General features: G+C 39.1%; 1 protein-coding gene across 8 annotated transcripts in view; it reads right to left on the bottom strand.

The window, feature by feature from the left end:
* Adamtsl1 (ADAMTS-like 1) overlaps nt 1–24,850 on the bottom strand; it is a 914,539-nt gene that overhangs the window by 190,806 nt on the left and 698,883 nt on the right. For all 8 annotated transcript variants that reach the window (XM_006538374.2, XM_006538376.2, XM_006538377.2 and 5 more), the window contains 3 exons: nt 20,512–20,669; nt 9,531–9,642; nt 4,894–5,032 (listed from right to left, as the gene is read on the bottom strand). In XM_006538374.2, coding sequence (XP_006538437.1) covers nt 4,894–5,032; nt 9,531–9,642; nt 20,512–20,669 — 409 coding nt within the window. The remainder of the gene's footprint in view (nt 1–4,893; nt 5,033–9,530; nt 9,643–20,511; nt 20,670–24,850) is intronic.

Genomic DNA, 24,850 nt, shown 5'->3' with positions numbered 1-24,850 from the left:
ACTAGGACTCACAGCTGCTCATGTCAAGACTGTCCTTGATACTTGTGAGCTGAAACTTCAGGAGTTAGTCTGCACAGCCCAATCTATATCTTACAAACCCAAAAAATGTGATTTAGCTTCAAGGTGATGTTCTCCTAGGAACTGTCTCGCAGACAACCCAGAACCACCCACAGAGAACTACTTTCTGGACTCAGAGAATTTTAGAATTCCATTTTTCCTTTTCATGAATTAAAAAAGACAACTGAAGAGCAGTTTCTCCAGGCAACATCTATTAGCTACTAGCAGTCTTGGTCTCAGTCGTAGCTGCAGTAACTGTTTGTTGAGTGTTTCTTATGTATCAGGTCCTCCACTAAGCTCTTTAAATGCATCATAGCGTTTATCCCTCGTGACAACTTTAACAACATAAGAACTGTTATTATTGTCACTTCACAGGAGGAAAATCTGAGGCTTCGTGAGAATAAATAATTTGCCAAAGGCTGTTCAACTTGTAGGTGACAGCTCAGTAGCCTCCAGCCAACCTGTATCACTCCAAAGCTCTCATTCCTCTACAAGGCTCTGCTGTTGGGCACCTAATAAACATGAGAATCCATTTTTTTTTCTGCCTCCCACATGCGCTGTCTTTCCAGATGCAGAGTATTTCTTAATAGTTACATTAGGATTCAAATCTGAGACCCGTTTTTCAAAATTTGCTCTCTAGACAGTGATAATTTATATGATTTAGATAATTTATATGATTTAGAATATGTGTGTGTGTGTGTGTGTGTGTTCAAACTAATATAGAGCTGGAAAAACAAAATAAAAAAAATACAAACCAACCAACTCCAAACAGTCAGAGGTTGCATGCTTTATATTTCAAGCTGCCCTGAGGACACACAGTGCTCATTAGATGAGTAAATGACTCCTTTTCACTTGCTTTTTAACCACAAGCAAAAACTTTGTAGCTTTCTGGCCACATAGAAATTGTGGCCTTCCACCCAAGCAACAAAGGTAGCATGAACTGCTACACAAATTTCAACAAAGCTTCCCCTGGTGTAAGAGAGGAGTGACAATATGGCAAGGCAGACACATGACAGGTTTGACATGTGAACAGAACCTGCTTGTTCTTATAACTAATAGAAACACGAAGTTGAGAACTAAGCATGTAGTAGATACCCGGTAGGCAGGAGTGGAGTGTCTTTAGACTCTAGGAACACCCAAGTTGGACTGTTAGGGCACTTGTAGAGCCGAGTCTATAAGAACACGTGATCAACCTGTGACATCATGGCTCTGCATCGCCAATGGAAAAAATAGTACTATTTTTAGGAAAGAGTCATTAAATCTTTAGACCTCTCCTTTCCTTTCCTTAGTCCTAAGTGTTGGCTCCCCTTTAGAGGGCCACTTTTGGCTAGGAAACTAAATATTTTGTCACTTCATAAAAATGACTGGCTAAGTGGCATGCACAGAGATCAATGAAGCTCTGGTGAGAGGAACGGGCAGACAGCAGGGTAAGTTCTTCTGCTGGATAGACAGGGCAACCATCTGTATTTCTGCCTCTGCAGCACGTCAGTGCCATGGGTGCTGAGGCTGGCTTTTAGAAGAGGAAACAAAGGATGAGGGATCACTGACTCCCAGGTGAAGTAGAATCCCATCTGTGTTACGTACGATTGACAAGATCAAAAAGATACAGCAAATGCAGGAACTGCTTCTCTTGGGCACTGGGGAGCTTGGCTGAACTTTACTATTTTCATTATAGCCTCTTAGCATATCAACATTTTAAAAATTAACATCTAGAAGCAGAGAAAGTGATAAAAAACATAGAAATCCTTTGAAGAGAATAGGCCAGATGTCCACTGTCTGTTCTGCATCATCTGTAGCCATGGCAGCTGGCTGATGTGATGTTTTGAAGAGTGTAAGAACAGGAAACAAGGGAAGGGGGCGAGGGGAATCTTAAAAAGGAGATGGGAAGGCAGACAAGAAAAGAAGAGAAGACTCCTGAGACTGGACAGCAGTAAGGAGTGGGGCATTTCAGAGGGAAAATATCAAGGCTTAAAAGTTGAACAATTATTTAGTGACCTTACTAAATGCATGTGCGTGTGCATGTGTCCTTGTGCCGATATAGGAGGGAAGGTCAAAGGACCACATTGCATGTCCTGCTCTATCATTCCCTACCTTAGCCCTTTAAGGCAGAGTCTCTCCTTGAATCTGGAGCTGGGCTGGAGGCCAACAAGCATCAGGGATCCTACTGTCTCCACTATGCTAACTCTGGGCTTCCAGGCACACTTGGCTGTGCTCAGCTTTGCACTTGGATGCAGGGGATTCATGCTTATGCAACAAGATCTGTTATCTACTCTCTATTTAGTGTCATTTTTGGTGTTCATGGGATAGCTCTATCTTGAAAGGGAACAAGACTCAAACTCCTTATCTGAATGTGAGTTTGCTTCTACTTAGTATAATAAGCTCCAGACCCCAGGATTTACAGGAAATGTAGATTTCAGTGACTATATATAACAATATTTTATGTAACAACATAGGAATTAAAAATGTGTGATTTTTAAAAAAAAGTTACATTTGTTTAGGAACATAATAAAGTATATTCAAAATGTAAAAAAAAAATGTGTGATTTTTTTTTTTTACTAAGAATTCCCTTGTTTTCCCTTTGAGGATTTCTAATTTGGACACAAAGTTGTAGTTTAAATGGCATTGCATCCCTTCTGATAAATATAGCACCCTTAAATCTGTAGTAGTTAGAAAGCATTGCTCAGTGAGTTGATCCCACTGTCCGTGAGAAAGACCCATCTTAGAAAGTCTCTCCCGTCTGCTTTGAGCCCACTCTTTCTCATTTTCTCTTGGAATTCAGAAGAGCTGCACACAAAATAGCTCCACGAACTCCACAGGAGCACTTAAAGCTGGGCTGTAGACCCACACCCCATAAGCCACTTTCCTTAAGTATCTCCTATTGCTAAGTCCTAATGTTTACAGCTTTGTCTCATTCTGTCTTCAATAAGAAGTAGCTTCTGATATGAGCTTCCATCTTCTTTTTCCCTTTTCTTTCTTCTTTTTTGATAGCCACCTGTCCCCAACATGTATGCCTGTGCTATATTAGATATTTTAAAATGACACAGAATATAGACTGAACAGGCAGCCTTTCAATGTAGCTTTTTTTTTTTTTTTTTGCTTTTGGACAATAAGAAATGGGCCAAAAATGTTACTCCCACAGAGAAGAGTGGGTAAAGATCAGAGACTGGAAACAAAGGATAAATTCTTCTCATTACAAACATTTTCTTCCAATTGTTAACAACAGTGCTTTCATTTCAAGCCCTCTTTCATAGCTATCTCTTCACTGAAGGCATGTTTTCCCAAGCAAGGAAAAGCTCAATGGAACTGTGGGGAAATGAATCTATCTCTCCTAGAAATGAACATATAAAATTTCACACGACTAGGTGAAGCTTTTAGTCTCTCTGTGACTGAGCTGGGAATAATGAACGCTCATCTGAATTGGGATAAATCTGTTCTTTCCTGTTATAGAGATGGATAAAAATGTATACATCGAATCATTTCCAAAATAAGGTTCACTAATAGTTAAAAATATTTCAACTGCTCAATATTTCTAAAGCAAACAAAGCAAACATTTAATACCTTATTTACTTTTATATTACACCTAACATTTACTATCCAATACCCTGATGTAAACACAAAGCTAAATTAAACTAGAATGTCAAGCTATAAAGTATCTATTCTTTATGCTCCTTCAATGAGTTTACATTTATGTCTATGGTTTCTAAACATTAATTATTAATAGTAAGTTCAAATCACATATATAATTTAGAACTCATGGTAGAAAGAGCATAAGCATACTCTTAACTCTTAAGTACATAAGCATACATAAGTTAGCAATGGAATACAAAAGTTGCATCTCTCACAATGTACGAGAGACCATTCTCCACCTACTCCACCCATGTAGCAGCCTAGTTCTTCAGAACTTTTCTTTCATGTACACATACTTAGCAAGACTTGACTGAAAATATGACATAGAAATCGCTAATAAGAAAGGATGTTTTGGCCATTGCTATTTGTGAACTGGTGATTGCTTTTGTGGAGGAAGGTTTTCCTGGATGCTCTCTAGGAAGTTGTGGGTGTGTAAAAGTACAACTGCCAAGAATCACTCAGCAGTGTTTGAAGCCCCAAGCGAAGGCACCGCCCTCCTCAGGCAGATTCCCCACCTGCACATCAACAGTTACTCACATGTGGGCACTTCATCAGTCTGCCTGCTTCCTGAGCCTGAAAAGAACTGGGGCCCAATTATGGCTTCTCTAAAACAAACACTAGTGTGTGAAGGTGTTAAAGGTTTACTTCTTTAGAGCTTTTAATTACAAAGATCCTCAAGAAAACTTGACTTGGCAATCAGCCCTAGCTCCTATGGAGCAAAGGCTAAGTGTTCTTTCAAAGATAGCAAAAACTGTTTTGCGGCTGGCTCTGACCCTAATTAATTGTGTGAATTGATTATGCAAGAATGGATTGATTATGGTCCTGACATGCATTCTTCTGTGATTGCATCCCTGATCAGAGACAGGGAAAAGAACGGGAAGCATTGTGAGACAGTAAGGTATCGCACTGGCTGAGACACCAAGATGTTCGTTCACTGGGCTTTATCAAGGGGGAGAAACAAGATGTCAGGATGTGAAGACAATCAAAGGAGAAAGAGAGGACTTCTCGTTGAAGAACATTTACAGAAAGAAAATCCACAGACCCTAAGGTCTCGTCACAAGACAGCAGGAGCCAGGAGCATGGGTGCCACTAATGGTGGGGACGCTGGACAGGGCAATGTCCTTTATTTTTAAGTTAAATATCCACTTTCATCTAAGAAGCTAACTGGGAACCTGATTTATCATACACAAACAGGTAAACTGGACTGACCTGGCTGGACAAGGATCCAAGTTGCACTCCTGAAGCTTGGGTTTGGGCTTGACGTTCTCGGGGTAGTAGTGACAGTACTGGTCGGCCACCACACGGTTACTCCGTAGATCATAGCACTCGGCAGACGTCAGCTGGTAGCCTGTAAACATCAGCACAGCCAGGTTGCTTAAAGCGTGTGTCAGCACAATGGACTTCTGCATGACTCTGGGCTAAGTTAAGGATATTATTCCCAACGTCTAAGTTATTTCGAAGAAAAAGCAAATATATAATTGGAAGGGCCACTAATGTTATAGGACTCAAATTCTACATTTTTCTCAAGTAATCTGCTCATTTTAATTATTTCAATTATATTACAGGGATGGGTTATACAAGAACATAGTCAGATTATAAAACTCTGTGGCAAGAAATATTTGTTTATTTAATATAATTACAAAAATAATGGAAAGACACTATTAGTATTTGTTTTTAACCAAGCTTATTATAAAAGGATGCTAAATTGCCTCTTTGTCTCTGGGGCTGCCAGGAAGAATCAACTCAAAACTCATTAATAAAGTAAGTAATAAGTGAATAAATGAAATAAAAATAAATCTCAATTTCCCCTCTTTGAACAATGGAGACTTATGAATCAGGTCCCACCTGAGTCAGGTTCTACTAGGCTGCTTAAATTCAACCTGAATGAATTGATCTAAGTAAACAGACTGTTAAAGTCCCCATAATAGCTATCCTGAATCTTAATTCCTTACAGAATTAAAACGATAAAACCAAACATACCAAAAAATGCAAATAAAAAAACCCGAAAGGTCCTCCCAAGCCCTCCTTCCTAGTATTTAACTTTACTTTTTCCAAAATACTTTGTCATTCCTCCTCAGATTAAGTATCTGGCTCATACTTTGTAGGCTTCCTTTTCCATTGTTTTGATAAATCTCTTTCCAAAAAGTTGCCGAGTGATATTTAATTTTACTCCTAACGTGTTTGATCTTTCTCACCTGTTTTGAGATGTTACAGAAAGTAGAGATGAAGACTTATACTCTTGGAGTGAAAATAAGTATATAGCAAGGATTTTAAAGGTCTGTAGCCTTTTATTCCAAACCCTCCCCAACCCCCCAAATTTCCTGGCAGGTAGATGAGTTATTACTAAATATGTATTCGGAAACAAGATTGAAATCATTGGGAGACTTGCAGAGGTTTTAGGAAGTCAGAAGGAGGCTTTTGAAGCCAGATTTCCTGGCTTGAGGCTATGTTCTCAGACCACCCACAAAAAGTTAATTGTTCATTAAAGACCTAAAAAAAGACCTTTAAAAATTCTACTGGGAAGATGAAAGCAAAAAGAGAAGCAAAAAGAGAAGCAAAAGCAGTGGGCAGGAACGCACATCCAGCTAACGTTTGGCTTTATAGAACAGCTAAGTAGCAAAATGACATTTCAGAGAAGTCAACACACTTTTACTTCTTGTCTCCATCATCCTCCAAAGCGGCAGTTTTAGAAGACAAACACTTTGGAGTTTTGCAGAGAATAGTTTCTCTGTAAGGACAGAATTCATCCGGTAGTAAAATGTGGGAAGAAATAATAAATTCTTAGGCTGAGGGTATGGTGCTTGGAAATCATCATTCCCGAACGCAAGCCCTCTGCTTTGATGCTCTCACACACTAGGAAGTAAAGTCATGGAGTGAAGCAATGGACCAGTGTGGTCAAATGACAGTGTCCTCCGAGGCTCGCCTGGGAGTTCTTGTAGAACATTCTCTACACATGGTGAAGTGGCCAGCCACTTGAAGTACACACACACACACACACACACACACACACGTGTGTGTGTGTGTGTGTGTGTGTGTGTGTGTGTGCGTGTGTGTGTGTGACAGCTTATTTCTCAGAGATCATAAGAGTGGTCCATGGAGTGAAAGAAAGACCCTACACCCCTTACACACAACAAGGGGACTTTTGCTTATACTCAGGCTTCCTGCGAAGACTTCCTATGAACAGAGGCTTGACACTGGAAAACCACGGATAGCTGTACTCTTACATGTGAGAAAAATAAGGCCCAGTGTGGTACGAAATAGAATGAAACACTAATTGCTTTATTTAAATAGTAAGTCATTGTCAAGGTTACTGAAATTATACTGTCATAGCAATTCTGTGTGAAAAGGATAATAGGGTACATGCAGTTGAATTGCTGTTTTATGAAAGGTATGGTTTACATTTTAAAAAGAAAAAAATATTACATTAGATGACCTTTCATTGAAGTTTGTTTTGTTTTCTGCATGACTCATGAATCTATAGAAATTTATTCTCATAAAACAATATTATAATTGGGAGCTTTCTTTCCTTTTCCCCAGCTCTCTCTCTCTCTCTCTCTCTCTCTCTCTCTCTCTCTCTCTCTCTCTCTCTTTCTCCCTCTCTCTCTCTTCCTCCTTCCTTTCCTCTCTCCCTTTCTTGTGGTGTGTGTGTGTGTGTGTGTGTGTGTGTGTGTCTGTGTGTGTGTGTCTGTGTGTGTGTGTCTGTGTGTGTGTATACTTGCATGTGGAGGCTCCATATTGATACCTAGAACCATCCTCAATTGCTCCTGTATCACATCCTTCTCAAGGTGTCAATCAACTCCAGAGCTTGGTGATTTGTCAGCCTAGATAGCCAGTCTGCTCTAGGAATTCCCCTGACTCTGCCACATCTACACAGTATTTAACTAGATTCCAGTCATCTTTACTCTGAACTCTGGTTTTCTTGCTTTTATCACAATCTCTTGACTGCTGAGCCATTTCTTCAGCCTGGCAGTTTATTTTTAAAAAAGGAAATTTTATTCAAGGTCAGCTAGATCCACTATAGAAATACTAGTGTATGGAAATGCAAACAATCTTGATGGCATTTGACTCATTATTTTTAAGTTAAAAATCTGTGTGGATTAGGTTGAATATCAACTTGACATAAGTTAGGGTCAGTTAAGAAGACAGACCTCAACTAAGAAAACACACCCATCTGATTTCTTGTGGACAATTTTTTGGTACACTTGATTAATGATGGATATAAGAGGGCCCAGTGCACTGTGGGTAGTACCACCCTGGACAAGTTGTTCTGGATGGTATAAGAAAGCAGGCTGAACAAGTCATGGGGAACAATGTTTCTACACCATCTTTGCTTCAGTTTCTACCTTCAGGTTCCTGCCCTAACTTCTCTTTATGATGCAGTATAATCAGAATGTATAAACCAAATAAACTCTTTCCTCCTCAAGATGCTTTTTAGTCATGGTGTTTTTATCACAGCAATAGAAATCCTAAGACAAAATCCAATACTGCTTTTAGAAGCACAATTAGTGTTTTGTTCATATGATAACGATAAAGATAAAAAGCTAAATATATTAATTATGTCATATATATGTACATATATATGTATATGTATATATATGTATATATACATACATATTTGTTTTTTTGAGACAGAGTTTCTTTATATAGTCCTGGCTGTCCTGGAACTTGCTCCTCACTCTGTAGACCAGGCTGGCCTCGAACTCCGAAATCTACCTACCTCTGCCTTCCAAGTGCTGGGATTAAAGGCGTGCGCCATCACTGCCCAGCAAATTATGTCATATATCCTTATGTTTTAAAAAAGTGATAGACAATCATTTGCCCCAATTTATGATTTTAACTATTGTAAATAATTCCAATATGGGTGAACTATTTAAAATTAGTCAGTCAACCAGCTGCCACAAAAGTATAGAGAAAGAATTAATCAGAGATACCAATTTTCAAAGGCATATATATGTAATTTTAGACCAATTAAAATGGAAAACAAAAGATAACTCACAAATGTTGACAATCTAACATATTCACACAATTAATTTTCTGGAAAGATTTTGGTAATAAATGCATCCATAAAACTTCTCAAACTCCTTTATCTAGTAACCATATCATTGAGTATTCATCCCAGGGGAATTTGTGAATGATAAAATCATTTAGGCATTATGTTACTTATTATATTATAATGGTACAACATTTAAAAGAACCAAGTGATCTACTACAAGGAAATGACTAAAAAATGTCAAAGAAATATGACATACATCCTCTATAATTACAAAAATCAGGAAATAGGAAGAAACCTTTTCTAGTAACACAAGACGCTGGGTGTGACATGGATGTGACAGTGTAGGGACAGGAATTCTCTCTGTGACTTTTCAGGAGAGACACACCACAAAGGATATATGGACTGAATGCATGTCTTTCAGTGTGCAGTGATGGGTACAGGCAAAATATAACCTAGCTTAAGTCAACAATGGAGTGATTTTTTTTTTCTGGTAATAAAACTTTCTCTAATGGGTCGAGCCTGGCAAGTATCTTCACTTGCTTCTTGAAGAAGTATAGGCTGAGATGAAAGCAAGCACTGTACTGCAAAGCTGCTGTTGGAGAGGATACCACTACTCCCACCTTTCCACAATGCCAAGGAAAGAGGTGTTTGCTATGAGCATCCTCAAGGAAAGAGGTGTGTGCTATGAGCATCCGAAAAAGGAAAAGCTCCCTGGGGCACCTCACAGGTGGCTTCAGGAAGTGGCTCCTTTCAGAAGAAGAGATTCATCCATGCTGAAGTTGATCCACTCTTATAACATCCAGCTTTTTCCTCACAGAGGCCTAGGCTAGATAGGATAAGTGAACACGGTTACCTCCACCACACGTTGCTGAGCAAGGAAAGAAGTCTGTTTCCCTCCATCGGTGGATGATGGGCTGGTAGAAGATGAACTGGACGGTGCTGTCTGCAGGTCCCAAGTCATGGATCTGCACGAACAAAACAGGAAAGTCAGGGGTGTGATAGGAAGAGGGATAGCTTCTAGGTCTCTGGTAACCTTGGCTGAGAATGCATGGTGTATGGAGGTCTTGGATATGTGAGGGCCTATAAGGGCATTGAATGAGAAGGCAGGATCATTCATCCTACTATGTCCCAGAGAATGGTTCTCACAATCCCTTTATTATCCTTACCTCCACAGCGCTGATGGCTTAGAGTATGATGAGATCTCTATTTGTGACTCTGCCACAGTTCTCACCCTTATTTCTACAGAACCATGTAGTCTTTGAAATGTATATTCAGAAATAGACAATATAGTAAGGCATGGTGGTGTATACCACTCAGGAGGCAGAGAAAAGAGGATTTCTGTGAGTTCAAGGCCAATCTGGTCTATATATTGAGTTCCTCGATAGTCAAGGCTATGTAGAGAGACCTAGTCTCAAAAATAAGAAAGACAATTTATTTTAAGGAAATCATAAATGCAATATGCTACAGAAAATAAAAGATACTATCTGTAGTTGAGAAAGAAAAAAATGTCAAGGATTAAGATGCTTTTCCCATTTAGGGACATACATGGGTCTTCCTGTCAGTGTCATGATTCATGTATCTGGATGTGCTAAGTCACCAGTTGGAAGTTACTTAACTGCAAATTCTTGGGCTCAAGCCCAGAGATCTAGGCAATTCTGATGTAGATATTCCAGAATACCAAATGTCAAGATACGAAGTTATAAAAGCAACTACTTTCAAATAAAACTGGTGCTTATGGAAATTAAAACTTGTTTTTCAAAGAGGAAATATGAGACAGTAAATTTTTAATGGTTCCTAAAACTACAAGGTTGAGCAAACATACATAAACTACAAGAGAAGAAAAAGTACCGAATGTGAACAGAACAATGAACTTCAGGAGGACTGAATGATGTGACAATCAATGCTGGGCCAGGCTGGGGCTGTTTGTTTTATTATTAAGAGAGGTTCTTGGAATAATGACAGAATTACTTCCTACTCCAGTTATACTTGTGATAATCAGAAAAGTTTCAGGGTTCAGTTGAATAGCACGGACTAAGACTTTGTCAAATATTCTTAGCATCCATAACATCCCGACTGCTGCCTTTCAGATTATTTTAAAGGCGGCCCTATTTCTCTGCTGCTGATCTCATTAAGTGCCCTCAACACCTAGGACACAGGAGAAATAGGAACAGTGAACAAGAAGGTGTTAGAAAACCTGCAAGTGCCAAATTCTAGGCTGACTTTAGAATTTATATAAGTAGATGGAAATGTTCCTCCAGAAAGTCTGGGAGAGCCAGAGATTAGGAAGAAAGAAAGGCCACGAACCTACAGATGGTCTCATTTCACACCAGGACTCTGATTAATGGACCTTTAGGGCCCTTTCTAATTGGAGTAAACAGTGATAAACCCATCTATCAAAACAAAACCAGAGGATGCAGTAGTGTCTCTACCAGAGGGATGCACAGTCCTCTACAGTCCCACGTATCAGACACATGGTATCTAACTGCTAATTAGGGATCCAGCATTCATTTCATTATCTGGTAAGCTTTCGTCTGATTGCTTTAACTCCTTCACTTCCTTCAGAGATGTGGTTATCATGCTGGAAAGCCATTAAGGAGGACTCTTGCTTGAACCCAATACCCTTGAAAAATAGGAAGAAAAACAATTTGAGAGCTGTTTTGTATTTTATTCTCCCCTTATGTGACATATATGGTATATGATGTGTTCCTGCAAGGGCATTTGCAGCTATGAAAAAGCTATCACTAAGACGGGTGACACTGTGGGAACAGCTCAACGATGCACAGCAACAACTCTCCCAGGGTTCTCCTTTGCTCTTCTGCCCTTAGTAGAGCAGCAGTAGAGCTGCAGTTGTGGCAGGCCAGGGGTCCATGACAGCTAGTACCCTACCAACCACTTATTTTTCTGGATACTTTCTGCTGGAAACCTGGCCCCATGATGGGTGGGAGGTGGGGGAAACCATAACTAGCTATGGTTAAAATGATAAGACTTTGCCCTGGAATACCTACGTGGTGTTCACTTGCCTTTAGATCTGAGAAAAGGGAAAAAAAATGAAGCAAGGCCTTTTATAGGCTCGTTAGATGCTACCAATAAAACTCTTCATAGCTGAGAGGAGGGAATGGATAACAGGAGGGCATTTTGTCAGGCATTATGGTGAAGGAAGGAGAAGAGGCAGCTACAGCAGAGTGCTGTCCTGAGTGAGTCTCACAGAGATTCTGAAGACTATGTATCGGTTCTGAGCTGAAAGTTTACATTTGGAGAGATCACAAGTGAAATGGGGTTTTAAAATAGATTAAATAGATCACAAGAATAAAGACTTCTTGCTTCATAACCTTGCTTGGTTTTGTCCACATGCGTAACATTTCCTTTCTCCATAGTCATGTTCTTCATTTAACAATGACAGTGATGGTCAGCACATACTACATTTCTACCAAGGCTGAGGTATGTTTTATTTATATTAAATTTAATCTTAAGACAGTGTGGGTTTTCCACATTTAAATTACAAGGAGAGGTTAGGTGATCTGTTCAAGCTGTCTAGCTAAGAAAAAGGAACACAGAATTTGAGCTCAGGTCAATGTAGCTCTAAAGCTGCCATTCTTCTCATGGTACCACCACTATCCACAGTGGTGCCATGAAGAAGTGTGAATTCACCTTTTTCATGTCCTCGTTCCCATCATAACATCTCCTTCAATTCTCATTTTAAAGTAGAGACAAGCACTTAAAATAAAGATAAGGCCGACATGATGTGTATCTTTGGTGGTCTAGCAGTTGCTCATGGAGACAGGCCAGCCAAAGTGTATGTTCTGTTTTTCTTCATTCAGGACTGCTCAGTCCTTGTTATCATTAGCTCTGCCGTCCCACAAACCCTAAATCCTCACGCATCACGTGCTTATCCTCAAGAGTATTTGAAAAGCTTCAGTTTGACACCTTAGAATGTTGGTGCAGGGAGCTGAACACATCTGGCATATGTAATTTTGACCTCTTTATACTAATAAGAATTTTTTTAAAATGTTGTGGACTAAGCTCTTCTTCCTATAATTGCAACATCTCAGAGTTTCTGATTCAGCTTAAGGACTTCTCACACTAAAAGAGAATGGAAAGGCTCATAGCTGACAGCACCTTAAAAATGGAGTTGGGGGAAGGCGTGTGTGTGTGTGTGTGTGTGTGTGTGTGTGTAGAGAGAGAGAGGGGGGGTGGAGATGGTTGATCTCCCATCAGTATCCAGCTTAATGAACAGAGGAGACAGCATAAACACATGAAGACAGCATCAAGACCACAGTGGTCCCCACAGGAATAGTTCTGAAAGCACCCCGACCCCTTTTTCTATTGAGGAAAAGGAAGCTTGTGAGCTTTCCTATGTTACCCTGATAAATGTCTTTTCTCCACTGGTGCCAGAATCTCTGGAACAGACAGGAGGGTATTGTCAGAGGTTTTCTCATCCACCATGCAGTAGGGGCATTTCTACTCTGGATGCCCAAAAGGGAGCCCTGGCGAACAGCTACTGACCAAGACCCACGGTGGGAACTGACAGGACCACAGTGCTCTTGGGTACTCTGTTTTCCTTATGGGTTGGAGATTGTGGGAATAAATTACTTCCTAAGACAAGGAGGAAATGAAATAAAGCTAAGGTACCTACTTCTCAATTGTCTTGGTTTATTGTATTCAATTTTAGGCTAGCTTAGCAATTGGCAGAATGCTACTTCTTCAAGTGTGTGAGAAAAATGGTTTAAATGCTCTTGTTTGCATTTTCAATGACATTGAACAGTAACCCAATCTTTACAGCACCAGGTGTCTGTGAATCAAGTGGGGGGGGGGGCATCACTGTTTCTTCACTGTCTCTTTCCATTGCTTGTCATCTCTTGGTCCTCTTCATCATCCCTATTTCTTTGGCATCATCTCCAGTGTTTGACATATAGCAGGCAACCAAACAGTTGTTAAATAAATCAATGTATCGGTGAACAAATGAGTTATATATGGATCATGTTTTCTTTTGAGTATGTTTGGAACAAGATTTTATTTTATCAAATCTTAGGATCTCTGTTGAATTTTAACTATTTTAGGAACATTGTCTCTTCAGCCAGTGATACATCTCATAAGGCAAAGCAAAATGTCAAAAAGCAATCTCTGTCCCAGACCACTCTCCACCCTCCTTCATAGCCTACCTCTTGAGCTGACAATACAGCTGCAAAGGTAAAAGCCCTTGCTGGATGAGCCTGGTAGTCCTATTTAATCTCTGGAACCCAGAGTGGAAGGACAGAACTGGCTTTTGAAAGTTATCTTTGACACACATGTATACAAACACAAATAATAATGATGATAAATAAAATACAAACAAACAAGCCCCTCTGTTTCCCCAGGCAGGAGAGCACAGCAGAAAGGGCTTGTTATTAGTGGAAAGAAACACGGACTCAGCCTTCCCAATGTCAGGAATCCCTGATGATTTTAGCATTTGGAAATTCTAAGATTAACTGCTTAAATTTTGTTAGCATTCAACTTTGCTTTTATGTACCTTAAAGAACTTTCAAGTGCTCTGAGAACTGTACACCTTAGCATGGAAGAGACATGATTTGGCCTCTAAGTGGCATGGGATATGGCTCTAGCTAAAGCTGCAATGACTCTGGGCAATGGACTAGAATGCCTTTCTGGGAGCAACCAAGGTCATGCATCAAGGAAGAAAATGGCTAAAAGATGAACCCAGAAGAAAACACTAAGTGGAAGAGCAGACCTGTGGCTGGGAAGACCATCCTAGAATTCAGGAGAAGGAGGGCAAGGACATTAAAGACAGTAGAGAAAGAGGTGGGAAGGGCAGGATAGCACAGCGCCATGCTCAGCAGCAAAAGTAAAGGGTTGCTTCCTGAATCTCCATTGGAAGCCCTGCTGTCTAACAATGTATGAAATCCAACAAGAAATGCAACATCTTCAAATTAGCTCCTTCCAATGCCCTAGAGTCTATTTGCAAACATGAGATGATTACAAGGGGAACCACTCCGTGTCCAGGTTGAGTAGGAAGATGAGTCACTATACAATCATTAGGTGCTTTGCTTTTCCAGTTGACTTCATTCTTCCTCTTGAGGTCCCCTGGCTTAAGACAATCATTTTCTCCTTTATGGATGTGGGGTAGATGGTTGGGGAGGTATATTTTAGGTATATACTTAGAATCTGCTAGGTGACAGGGAAGAGTGGCCTGGACTAAAATTACTACAGCTCAGTCTCCAATGGAGACAAGAATTGACTATTTCCAATCTTTCCCAATATTCACAGGATGATTATGTCTCTGAAAATCTTTCGTAATCATATGAGCCTATACAGGAGATCATTTAGCTTTTACTACCTGTATTTTTAACATCTCAATTATGTGAAACATTATTTGCATCTTCTTGACCTGGGTTTTTATTTCCTAAATGTCATTGTAAGCCCAGTAAAGGCAGAAATGCATGCAGAGAATTCTCTTAAAGTTTTTTACAAAGCATTTCCTAACAGAAGGATATTGAGTCATGGATGCTCCATAAACTTACTGGCTAGTGTAACTCATACTTTGCTCTTACTCATTTCTAGGCTTCTCCTCATAATACCTCACAGAATAAAAATACGTTTGGGGCACTTGGCTATGGGGCAACATAGGAAGGGATCATGTCTGCCTAACACTGAGTCCAAGCAGGACTCACAAGCTTTGTATTATTCCTTTAGAACACTATCTGGCCACTTTTTGTGCTGTTATCATTGCTCCTATAGCTTTGTGAAGTGATGCACTTGTTAATTACTTAACGTGTAGCTAAGTATAACTCTCCACAATATACATACACTTCAAGTCACCATACACACGATCAAGCATATTGTCAGTGTTTGCGAATTTTGTAAAATTCATACCAAGATACCACATTGGCAAACAGCTGGGACAATGCTTACAGAGTCCCCTAGCCCTAAAACTTCACATTTTGTAAACTGTCCTCCATAGGAAATTATGGCTCTCCACCCACCAGTGCATAAACTCTGGGTCAGGTTTTCAGCTCTGCATATGCCCACTCTTTTCTTTCTATCTGTGTGCTCCCACTACTTGCATAGCTCAGTGCTCATCATGTTTCTCCTCATCTAATATGGATTCCTACACAAAACATTCACATGGGCAAACCTAGAACACACCCAAACATACAGAAAGTACTTGCAAAACTAGAACAAATCAGAGGTTCTGAGGAAAGGTGGGATCTTTTATCAGGGAAATTTTTCCCAATTTGCCAAGTCTGCAGCTTTAGAACAGACACGGGAGGCACAGGAGAAAGGGTTTACAGCCCAGGTAGTTGCCCCCAGTATTGCAGCCCACTTTCCCATCTATTGATTTTATTGGTCATATCTGTCAAATTGTTGCTGGGATACCAGTTATAAATTGATCACCCTGTGACCATCTTCAGAAAAGAAGCCTTTTGCTATTGTGTAGAACATGTGCTGTGATTAGAGAACTGGCAGCTAAAGCGTTTCAAAGGCTGGAAGGAAGTAATTTAATTCTCTCCATGTTTACACATATTATCTCATTTAATGCCCCATGGGGCTCCATTGGGAATGGACGTATTTTATTACTATTTTATGAAGGAGTAAGTAGGCTCAAGAAGATAAAACATTATATGAGAGGTCACACAGCCAGTAAACAGTGAGACATACTAAATTCTAGAATGCTTAACCACCATAGCACACTAGCATTGCCAAATTTGCTTGTATAACCAATGTTTGGAGTTTAAATTTTTTTAAACAAATACTTCTTTAGGGAGCAAGATGATAAATGTAACTAAAGGAGTGAAAAGTCTATACACTAAAAAATGTAAAATATTGTGGTAAGAAATGGAATAAGACACAAATGAATGGAAAATACATTTGCCTATGTATTGGAAGAATAATGTTTAAACATCTGCTTTATTTGATGCGACGTACAAATTCAACGCTATCTTTATCAAAATTCCAAAGACATTCTTCATGGAAATATAAAATGGTTAAAAAAATTTACATAGAACAGAATACTTTTTGAGTAGACAAAGCAATCTTGAGCAAAACCACCAAAACTAGAAGCATCACACTAACTGATTTCAAAGTCTACTATATGATCAAAACAGCAAAGCACTGGTATGAACACAGAAACATGAACCAATGGAACAGAATATAGAGCCTGCAAATGAACCTTGGTGTTTATGGCCAATGTAGTTTTGACATAGTTACAAAGGATACAGAATAAGGGAAGAAAATTTTGCTTTAGTAAACAGTATTTGGGAACCCGAATGTCACAGGTAGAAGAATAAATTAGATCTTTATCCCTAAGCATGCACACAAATAAGCTCAGACTCTTTCATGCACAAAGATCAAGACTTGACATGTAGATCCTACAACTATAAACATACTAGAAGAAACAGTGGGAGTAGTTTGATTACATTCATTGGTCCTAACAATGACTTGAGGGAGTGGTGTATAACCTCAAAAGAAAAAGCAACACAAGCAAAGAAAAAAAAATGGTATAATATTAAATTAAAAATATTGTACACAGGAAAGGAAGCAATAAACAGAATAAAGAGACCATTTCAAAGAATGGGAGAGATTAGGTGTAAACATACATAGTGAGTATGCAAAATATACTAGAAACACGACTGATTTAGCAAGAAAAGAAATGATGTGGCTAAAAGAGGCTAATGATCTTCTTAAAAAAGGGATGGCAAAGTGCCAACAGACACCCAACATCACCAATCATGATGGAAATGCAAGGAAACCCATGGTTACCTGTTAGCACATACCTGCCAGGATGAACTCAGTTACTGAACTGAGGAGAGCTAAGGTTGGCAGGAATGCAGAGAGAAGGGAGCCTTTGTACTGAGTGTGGCAATGCAAATTGGTTCAACCAACTGAAAAAGAAGTCCTCAAAAAGTTGTAAACATAGAAGCACCGTAAAATGCAACAATCCCTATCTGGGTGTATATAATCAAAGGGCAGGAAGTGGGCATGTTGATGAGACATCTGTTCTACTGTACCCATCCCCACATGATTCACAGCAGTTAATACTGCTGTCAATCAACCTGAATCCACAAGTTGAGTTGAATTTTAACAGCTAAATCTGAAAAATTATAATCCTTTGCTTTTAGATTTATAATCCTTTTCTTTACTAAAGTAACATAGAAATTTATTTCATCATGAATCTCTGGTGAAAGGGTGATTTTAAATGTTTTTCTATATTTCTTAAATTATCTGGCTCATTTTCAAATTTGTATGAATACATTACAATTTTTACATAATCTAATTTAGAATAACTTTACATTCATTTAATTCCAGATGTTTTCCAATGAGAGCTTGGGGGGGGGATACATTCTTAGAAGGAACATAGAAAATGGAAAAGAGTTTTGGGCTGGAAGAAAAGAAATGTGACTCTAGTCCAAGATTACCATGGGTATGACCTCGGGTGAGTATTTCCTGAAGCTGAGTTTCATGGTTGATAAAATGGGTATGTCATCACCTGTTATTGTTACAGCACAATGAGAACTGGAATTCCTTATTCTTTTGGCATTTATTCATGCTCCATGGTTTGCTTTTATTGAGATATGAAGACAAATATAATACAGCCCCTTCCTCTAGAATCAATAAGGAAACACAAACAAATGTGTGATAAAGAAAGAAATGGCAAAGGAGATACAGTGCTTTGTGAAGAAGACGCCAGAAGAAAAGAGAGGAACATTTTAGGTAGAGACCATATTATTTCTCCAAGACCACGAGTTCTGACGATGGTGGTGGTGGGTAGGACTTGCTAGTCTCTCAGCCTACACACAAAGGGGTCAAGTCAAAAGTAAGGTGGAAAGACATCAAGAGCCTTGATTACCAAAACAAGAGGTACTGTGTTGTGAATTTAGATGTTATCTCAAAGTAGGACTATGAAGGATTCTACAAAGGGGACAAATAATTCTAGAAAACGGAGTCTGAATCTAAATAGATAAGGGATCTGAACTTGGGAGGGGGGAGCCTATATCCATAGTATTAGCTTAGTCAAAGAATGGCAAAGGTATAAACTAAAACAAGGGCAACCAGAATGGAAAAGGACCAGAGGAATGGTACGGGACAAAGTTTATTGCATAAAGAAGAGAAACCAGCTGAGTCAAAGGTTTCTGATTTGCTTGCCTGGGCAATACTATTCCTATCCATGGAAGGGGGTTGAGAAAAACATGCCATTTTATGTGTGTAGAATCTAGATTTCAATATACACATAGGCACATATGTATTATGTCATATAAGCACAAGCAGTATGACTTGAGTGGTGGAAGGGGACCATCAAGAGTAGAGGAGGAAGGCTGGGAAGAACAGTTAGGAAGTATGGACAAGCCGCAATGACACGTCTAAGAGAAACCTGAATGCTAGCTAAACACAATTAATAAAAACATTTAAAAAGATGGAGATGGTAAAAAATATGATATGGGGGCTTTCTGAGTTTACTTAAGTTCAATCTTGACTATGCTCACTTCACTGTGCTCATAGAGTATCTAAAGGGCGATGGGCTGAAGGTAATGAGATGGATGGAAGGTGTTGGGTACTTCTATGAACTATTCAAAGATGCATAATCTTACTGGAATTTAATTCTATACATTCATCATGAATATTAACTATTGTAAGGCCATCAGGGAAATGACAATTCTACAAATGGTCTATTCAGCAGTACTCTATGGGTTTCAAAGAATTAATATATATATAACTTGATTTTTACTAGATATGCTATTATGCGCTATCTCTAGTAGTTTGTAGCTTCTTGTTCATATTCATGTGGCCAGCATCTGGCCTGAATTAAAAAGAGCAACTGTACAGATGGAGATAGAGGACAGTATTCTGGAACTCTTCTTCCATACAACCTCACCGCCCATCACATTTTCCTCTATGTATTCTTACTTCCCGCTGCCATGGGGTCACCAAATCTTTACTTAAATCAAATGTCCTCTGGCTCCAGGTCTCATGATGAAAAAATTTATGGAGTCCTGGACACATTACAAGTTTTACAGCTTTACAGCTGAAACCCTTCAGGTCCTCCTGACCTCCTAAAGAAAAAAAAATGTTTTATTTTATTGTGATTCCCAAGCGTTCTCCCAGTGTGTGCATTTTTCCAATAGAATGTCCTGTTGCTTCCAGCAATGTGTTTCATATTACCTTTAAGGGCAGGGTAGCTCTGATACAAGGAAGCCAGTCAATCTTCTTGCCAGCAAAAGAGAAAACCAAATTTGCCATAGGAAGAATGATTGGTTGGCTAGGTCTACAGGTTATCAGTTTGCATTTCTCTCTTACTGAGGATACCTTATATTAGTCAACAACTGTACTCTAATTATTCAGAAATGATTTATGCCCTCCAACTAATGATAACTATATTGGCTACGTATGTGAGGCCATTTGATTAATAATATATTCAAAGATCTTCCTTGAAAACATATGTTCATATGACATCAAACATGTAGCTAATAAAGCTCTTGAAAGAAACATTTTCTGGGTAAAGCATACATACACATATTGTTATCTATTATCTATCTACTCATCTATAATCTCTTATTTATCTATTTCTCTTTGTATCTGTATTATCTATCATCTATTATCTATCTATGTTCTATCTATTGCTATATCTATCAACCAATCTATCATCTATCATTTATTATCTATCTACCTATCCATTTATCATCTATCATTTATTTTCCATTAAATCTATCTATCTATCTATCTATCTATCTATCTATCTATCTACCTACCTACCTACCTATCTATCACCCATCCTTTATTTCTTTTAGCAATTATAAGTGCCATATGTTTTGATGTGAATTAATATGAAGGAACCAAACAGGCTTTACCTTGATGATGAAATCTGCTGTCAGTGGCCCAGTCATCCTCAGTATCTCTTTGTCTGGAAGTTTCTGGAAGTCCACTGTAGAATTGTCCACAAGGAAAATGCCTGTAGAGCTCAGACTATTTTCACCTTTAGTTCCCTGGAGGGTCTTGGTCTCCAGATCTATATAATCAAATGCAAGAAGAGGAGAGGCAGGTATGCCCGGGGCTACCACTGAGCACATGCAAACACATTTTATGAATTAAAACTTGAGCTACTTAAGAAAGGAGCATTATTCTTTAGATAACCAATAGTATTGAAATTGTAATATAAATAAGGTATATAAACATGTCTATGTCATACAGAAGATTATGTTACAAATGAAATTATTTTAAAACTCACTATCTAAGCATCCATGGTTCCCTGTCAAAATACCCTTTGACTTTCCAATGACCTCATCTGAGGATCCCACTTTACTGTAACCCAATTCCTTAGGCTAACCCACATCTCATACATATCTGAGTTCTGTCCTGGTAGTCCTCAGCCCAGAAATATCTCTCAGCTTTCTTTTTATTCACTGAAGTAGGTCCAGGTGGATCTATGTGTTGTCTCAGCCTCTGTACAATTTCCTTTTCATCCACCGACCTACCTACCTCTATGCTTTCTGTTGCTTACTATATATACGTTGCTGCTCAACTGAAAAAAACATAGTGGCTTAAGGACAGGTGCTAATCATTGAGTCTCCCCTCTTTTCACAATGACTTTTGATATCAGTTTTTTTTCACATATGATATTCTATAAACACGTAAGCAGAAAAAAATGAATCCTAGAGCATTCAATTTCAAATTTGTTCAATGATACAGTCTATGAGACATCTTTTGTTATAGGAAGGTAGAGAATACTTAGGAAGATCATGATTTTATATATATGTATGATTGCAAATGAAATTATTGTGATTATACATTGATATACATATTAATATGTCACAACATATGTTGATTATATATGAATTATCTCATATAAGCACAAGCAGGATTATTTGAGTGCAGAAACTGTCAAAGGTGGGAGAGTATGGCTGGGGAAGAACAGTGGTTATTGAACACATATTGATAATATGTATATATTGTGATACCATAGAGAGCTCACAGTGGTCATTGACAAGTTATTTTCATTAATTGTGACCTATATGAAGAAAGACAGAGGACTTAGGCAGATGATTTCTATAAAAACTTGCACCAGAATCATTGCTTCTGACAGCAGTTCTTCAGGAGAAAGAGGTTCTGTGTCTCTCAGCCCAGCTTTAATCCTGGTCCTGCTCTTCTATTATATAGAGTGGACTTTGGGGTTGAAACCAATCTGAAAGCTTCTGGAGTTGTGAGAAGCCTGAATGTGTACCCTTGTCCTGAGCAACAGACTCACTTCTACTGAGAGGCTTCCTGTCTGTCCTCAAGGTACTTCTGATTAAAAATGGGCTGGTGTAGCCAGGCAGTGGTGACAGACATATTTTATCCCATCACTCAGAAGGCAGAGGCAGGCAGATCTCTGAGTTTGGGGCCAGCCTGCTCTACAGAGCAAGTTCCAGGAGAACAAGGGCTACATGGAGAAACCCTGTACAGAGAGACAGAAAGGGATAGGGGGAGGAGTGAGGGAAAGAGGAAGGAAGGAGAGAGAGAGAGTGTGTGTGTGTGTGTGGGGGGGGGAGGCTGGTATGAAGCTGCTTTTTTCACCAGGAATATTTAAGTATTTTAATATTTAAATATTTAACTAGTTCCATTGTGGGCTAGTGAAGGGAAAGAATCCACAGGAGAAATGAGACATCATTATCCCCCCTCCCATCATTTTGTTGAAATAACTGAAAAGTTAAAAACAGAAACAAAAGGTCAATTTCTTTAAACATATGTTTTGAAATTAAAATATACTTATGTAATTTCTCCCCTTTCTGTTCTTGCCTCCAATCCTTCCAGTGCCAACGCTTGATCTCAAGTTCATGGCCTCTATTTCTTTGTTATTACATATATCTATGCCCTACAACTTGCTCAGTCTGTATAACGTTCCTTGTATGTTTGTGAATTTAAGACTGACCACTTGGTATTTCCTACTTGCACGGTGTAAGCAGCATGCTTGTCGGGGAAAAGGAGATCTCATTTGTGAACTGCAGCTTACCTAGCCATTCTTTAGGATGATTCAACAAAATACAGATTTTTTTTGAGCTTTTCTGTGTCTCTGTGTGAGGTGTATGTGTGTGTATGTGTGTGTGTGCGGGGGGTGGGTAGGTAGGTAGGTAGGGCAGATGTTGGTGTTGGTGCTAGGTGTCTTCCTCAATCATTCTACATCTTACTTTCTTAAGACAGAGTCTCTCACTGGACCTGGGCTCACTTATTGTGCTATATTGGCTGGCTAATGAGCTCTGGGGTACCAGCCTGTTTCTGCCTTCATTGCTGGGATTATAGACACATACTGTTTTTGTTTTTATTTTTTAATCTATCTATCTATCTATCTATCTATCTATCTATCTATCTATCTATCTATCAATCATCTATCTATCTATCATCTATCTAAATTTCTCTTGCATTGGTGGTTTGACTGCATGTATATCTGAATGAGGGTGTTGGATCCCAAAGAGCTGGACTGAGAGACACCTACGATCTGCCATGTGGATGCTGGGAATTGATACAGGGCCCTCTGGAAGAGCAGCTAGGGCTTTTATCTGTTGTGCCATCTCTCTAGTTCCCACACTGCTTTCTTACCTGGGTTCTCACATGGGTAGTGGAGGATCTGAATTCAAACCCTCATGCTTGCACAACAAACCTCTTACTAACTGAGACATCTTCCTAGACTCCCAATTCTTCAGCTCCTTAGCAATCACAAAACTACAAAAATTCAGGAGATCAACATATTTATAAAAATGTAAGCTTTTGTTTTAAGTATTTCTTCAGCATTGCCCAGCCATTTTCCTGGGTCACGATGATGACCTCGGCCTGGCTATTTTATTTCAGTCTCCAGCACTGCTCACAAATTTCCATTTTGGAGTGTTGTTGTTCAATAGCGGTTATCTGTGTCTTGTTCTCAAGGGGATAAACAAGTCATTTGGATGGTATAAAGCATACACATACATCATATTTTGCCACGTGAATGCTGGACTTTATGGGGCTGTTCAGGATTAGAAAAGAACTTGGGTCCATAGAAGGATGACTTCTTAGTGTGTAAACTGTGTTTTGCTTACCCCTTGCTTCACAAGACCTTTCAAACCGCATCTCTTTGATTAAATGTGTTTGTTTCTAGAAAGACTTAGTAGGGTATAATAACTTTTCCAGGCTCTGATCTATCTTCCTCTTGTTTATCTAATTATAATGATAGTCTAATTGCCAGGAAATAATCCTCGCTACTTCAACTGGCAGAAGTGCTAAGGGAAGAACTGAAGAGAAAGTGACCGGCCCAGAAAATGTTCTCATATCCACACCCCCTGTCTTTGTTTACAGACCACAATTTCTGGTTGTAATGTACAAATCTCTATCTAGATAGGACTAAACCATAAGGAATAAGATGTGGCTGTGTATTCATGCCTTGGCATGACTGAAGATCAGTTCTTCTTAACTTGTGTGTCAAGACCCTTTTTGTGGGCTATTCTACATCAGATACTCTGCACATCATATATTTACATGATGATTTATAACAGTAGCAAAATTACAGCTATGAAGTACCAACAAAATAATTTTATGGTTGGAGGTCACGACAACACAAGGAGCTCTATTAAAGGGTTGCAGCACTGGGAAGGTTGGTAACCACTAGCTTGATGAACCCTACAAGGAGAAAGCTAAGATTTTATCTTTAAAGCCTTATTGCCTTTTCACCCCAAATCCTACCATTTGTCCTTAAGATGTGAGAGCTGTGAATTAATTCACAGAATTGAGTAGTCTGCAAGAGTTTGCTTGAAATGTCATAGTTTGTTACTTCTATATATTTGTGGACGGATGAAGTAAAGATTTAAAATATGTAAGGAAAAGGAAGAGTGGAGAAGAAATTAATTTTAGAAGGAGGAAAAGGAAAAGGGAGGTGAGAAAAGGTGAGAAAAGAAAACAGGTAAGAGTGACAAAAGAGAAAGACAACAGAACCGAGGTAATAGTCATGAAGGTTTAGGGACTCAGTCACATGCTTAGCCCGCAAACAACACACTGGCACCCTGGATGACTGCTTACAGATGACTGCAAAGGCTTCCTCCTTCTCACCACACAACCAAATACAAACAGAAGCCATTCAATCTATCATATCACAGGACTGAGATGCGGTGAGGGTAGGGTCGGGGTATAGGCTCTCTTGAGCTTACTTCCCTTCTGAGAACAAAAGTTAATAGTACAGCTAAAATT

The sequence above is a fragment of the Mus musculus genome, chromosome 4, assembly GCF_000001635.26.
Source record: "Mus musculus strain C57BL/6J chromosome 4, GRCm38.p6 C57BL/6J".
Taxonomy (NCBI): domain Eukaryota; kingdom Metazoa; phylum Chordata; class Mammalia; order Rodentia; family Muridae; genus Mus; species Mus musculus.
This window is presented reverse-complemented; position numbering and strand designations above follow the sequence as displayed.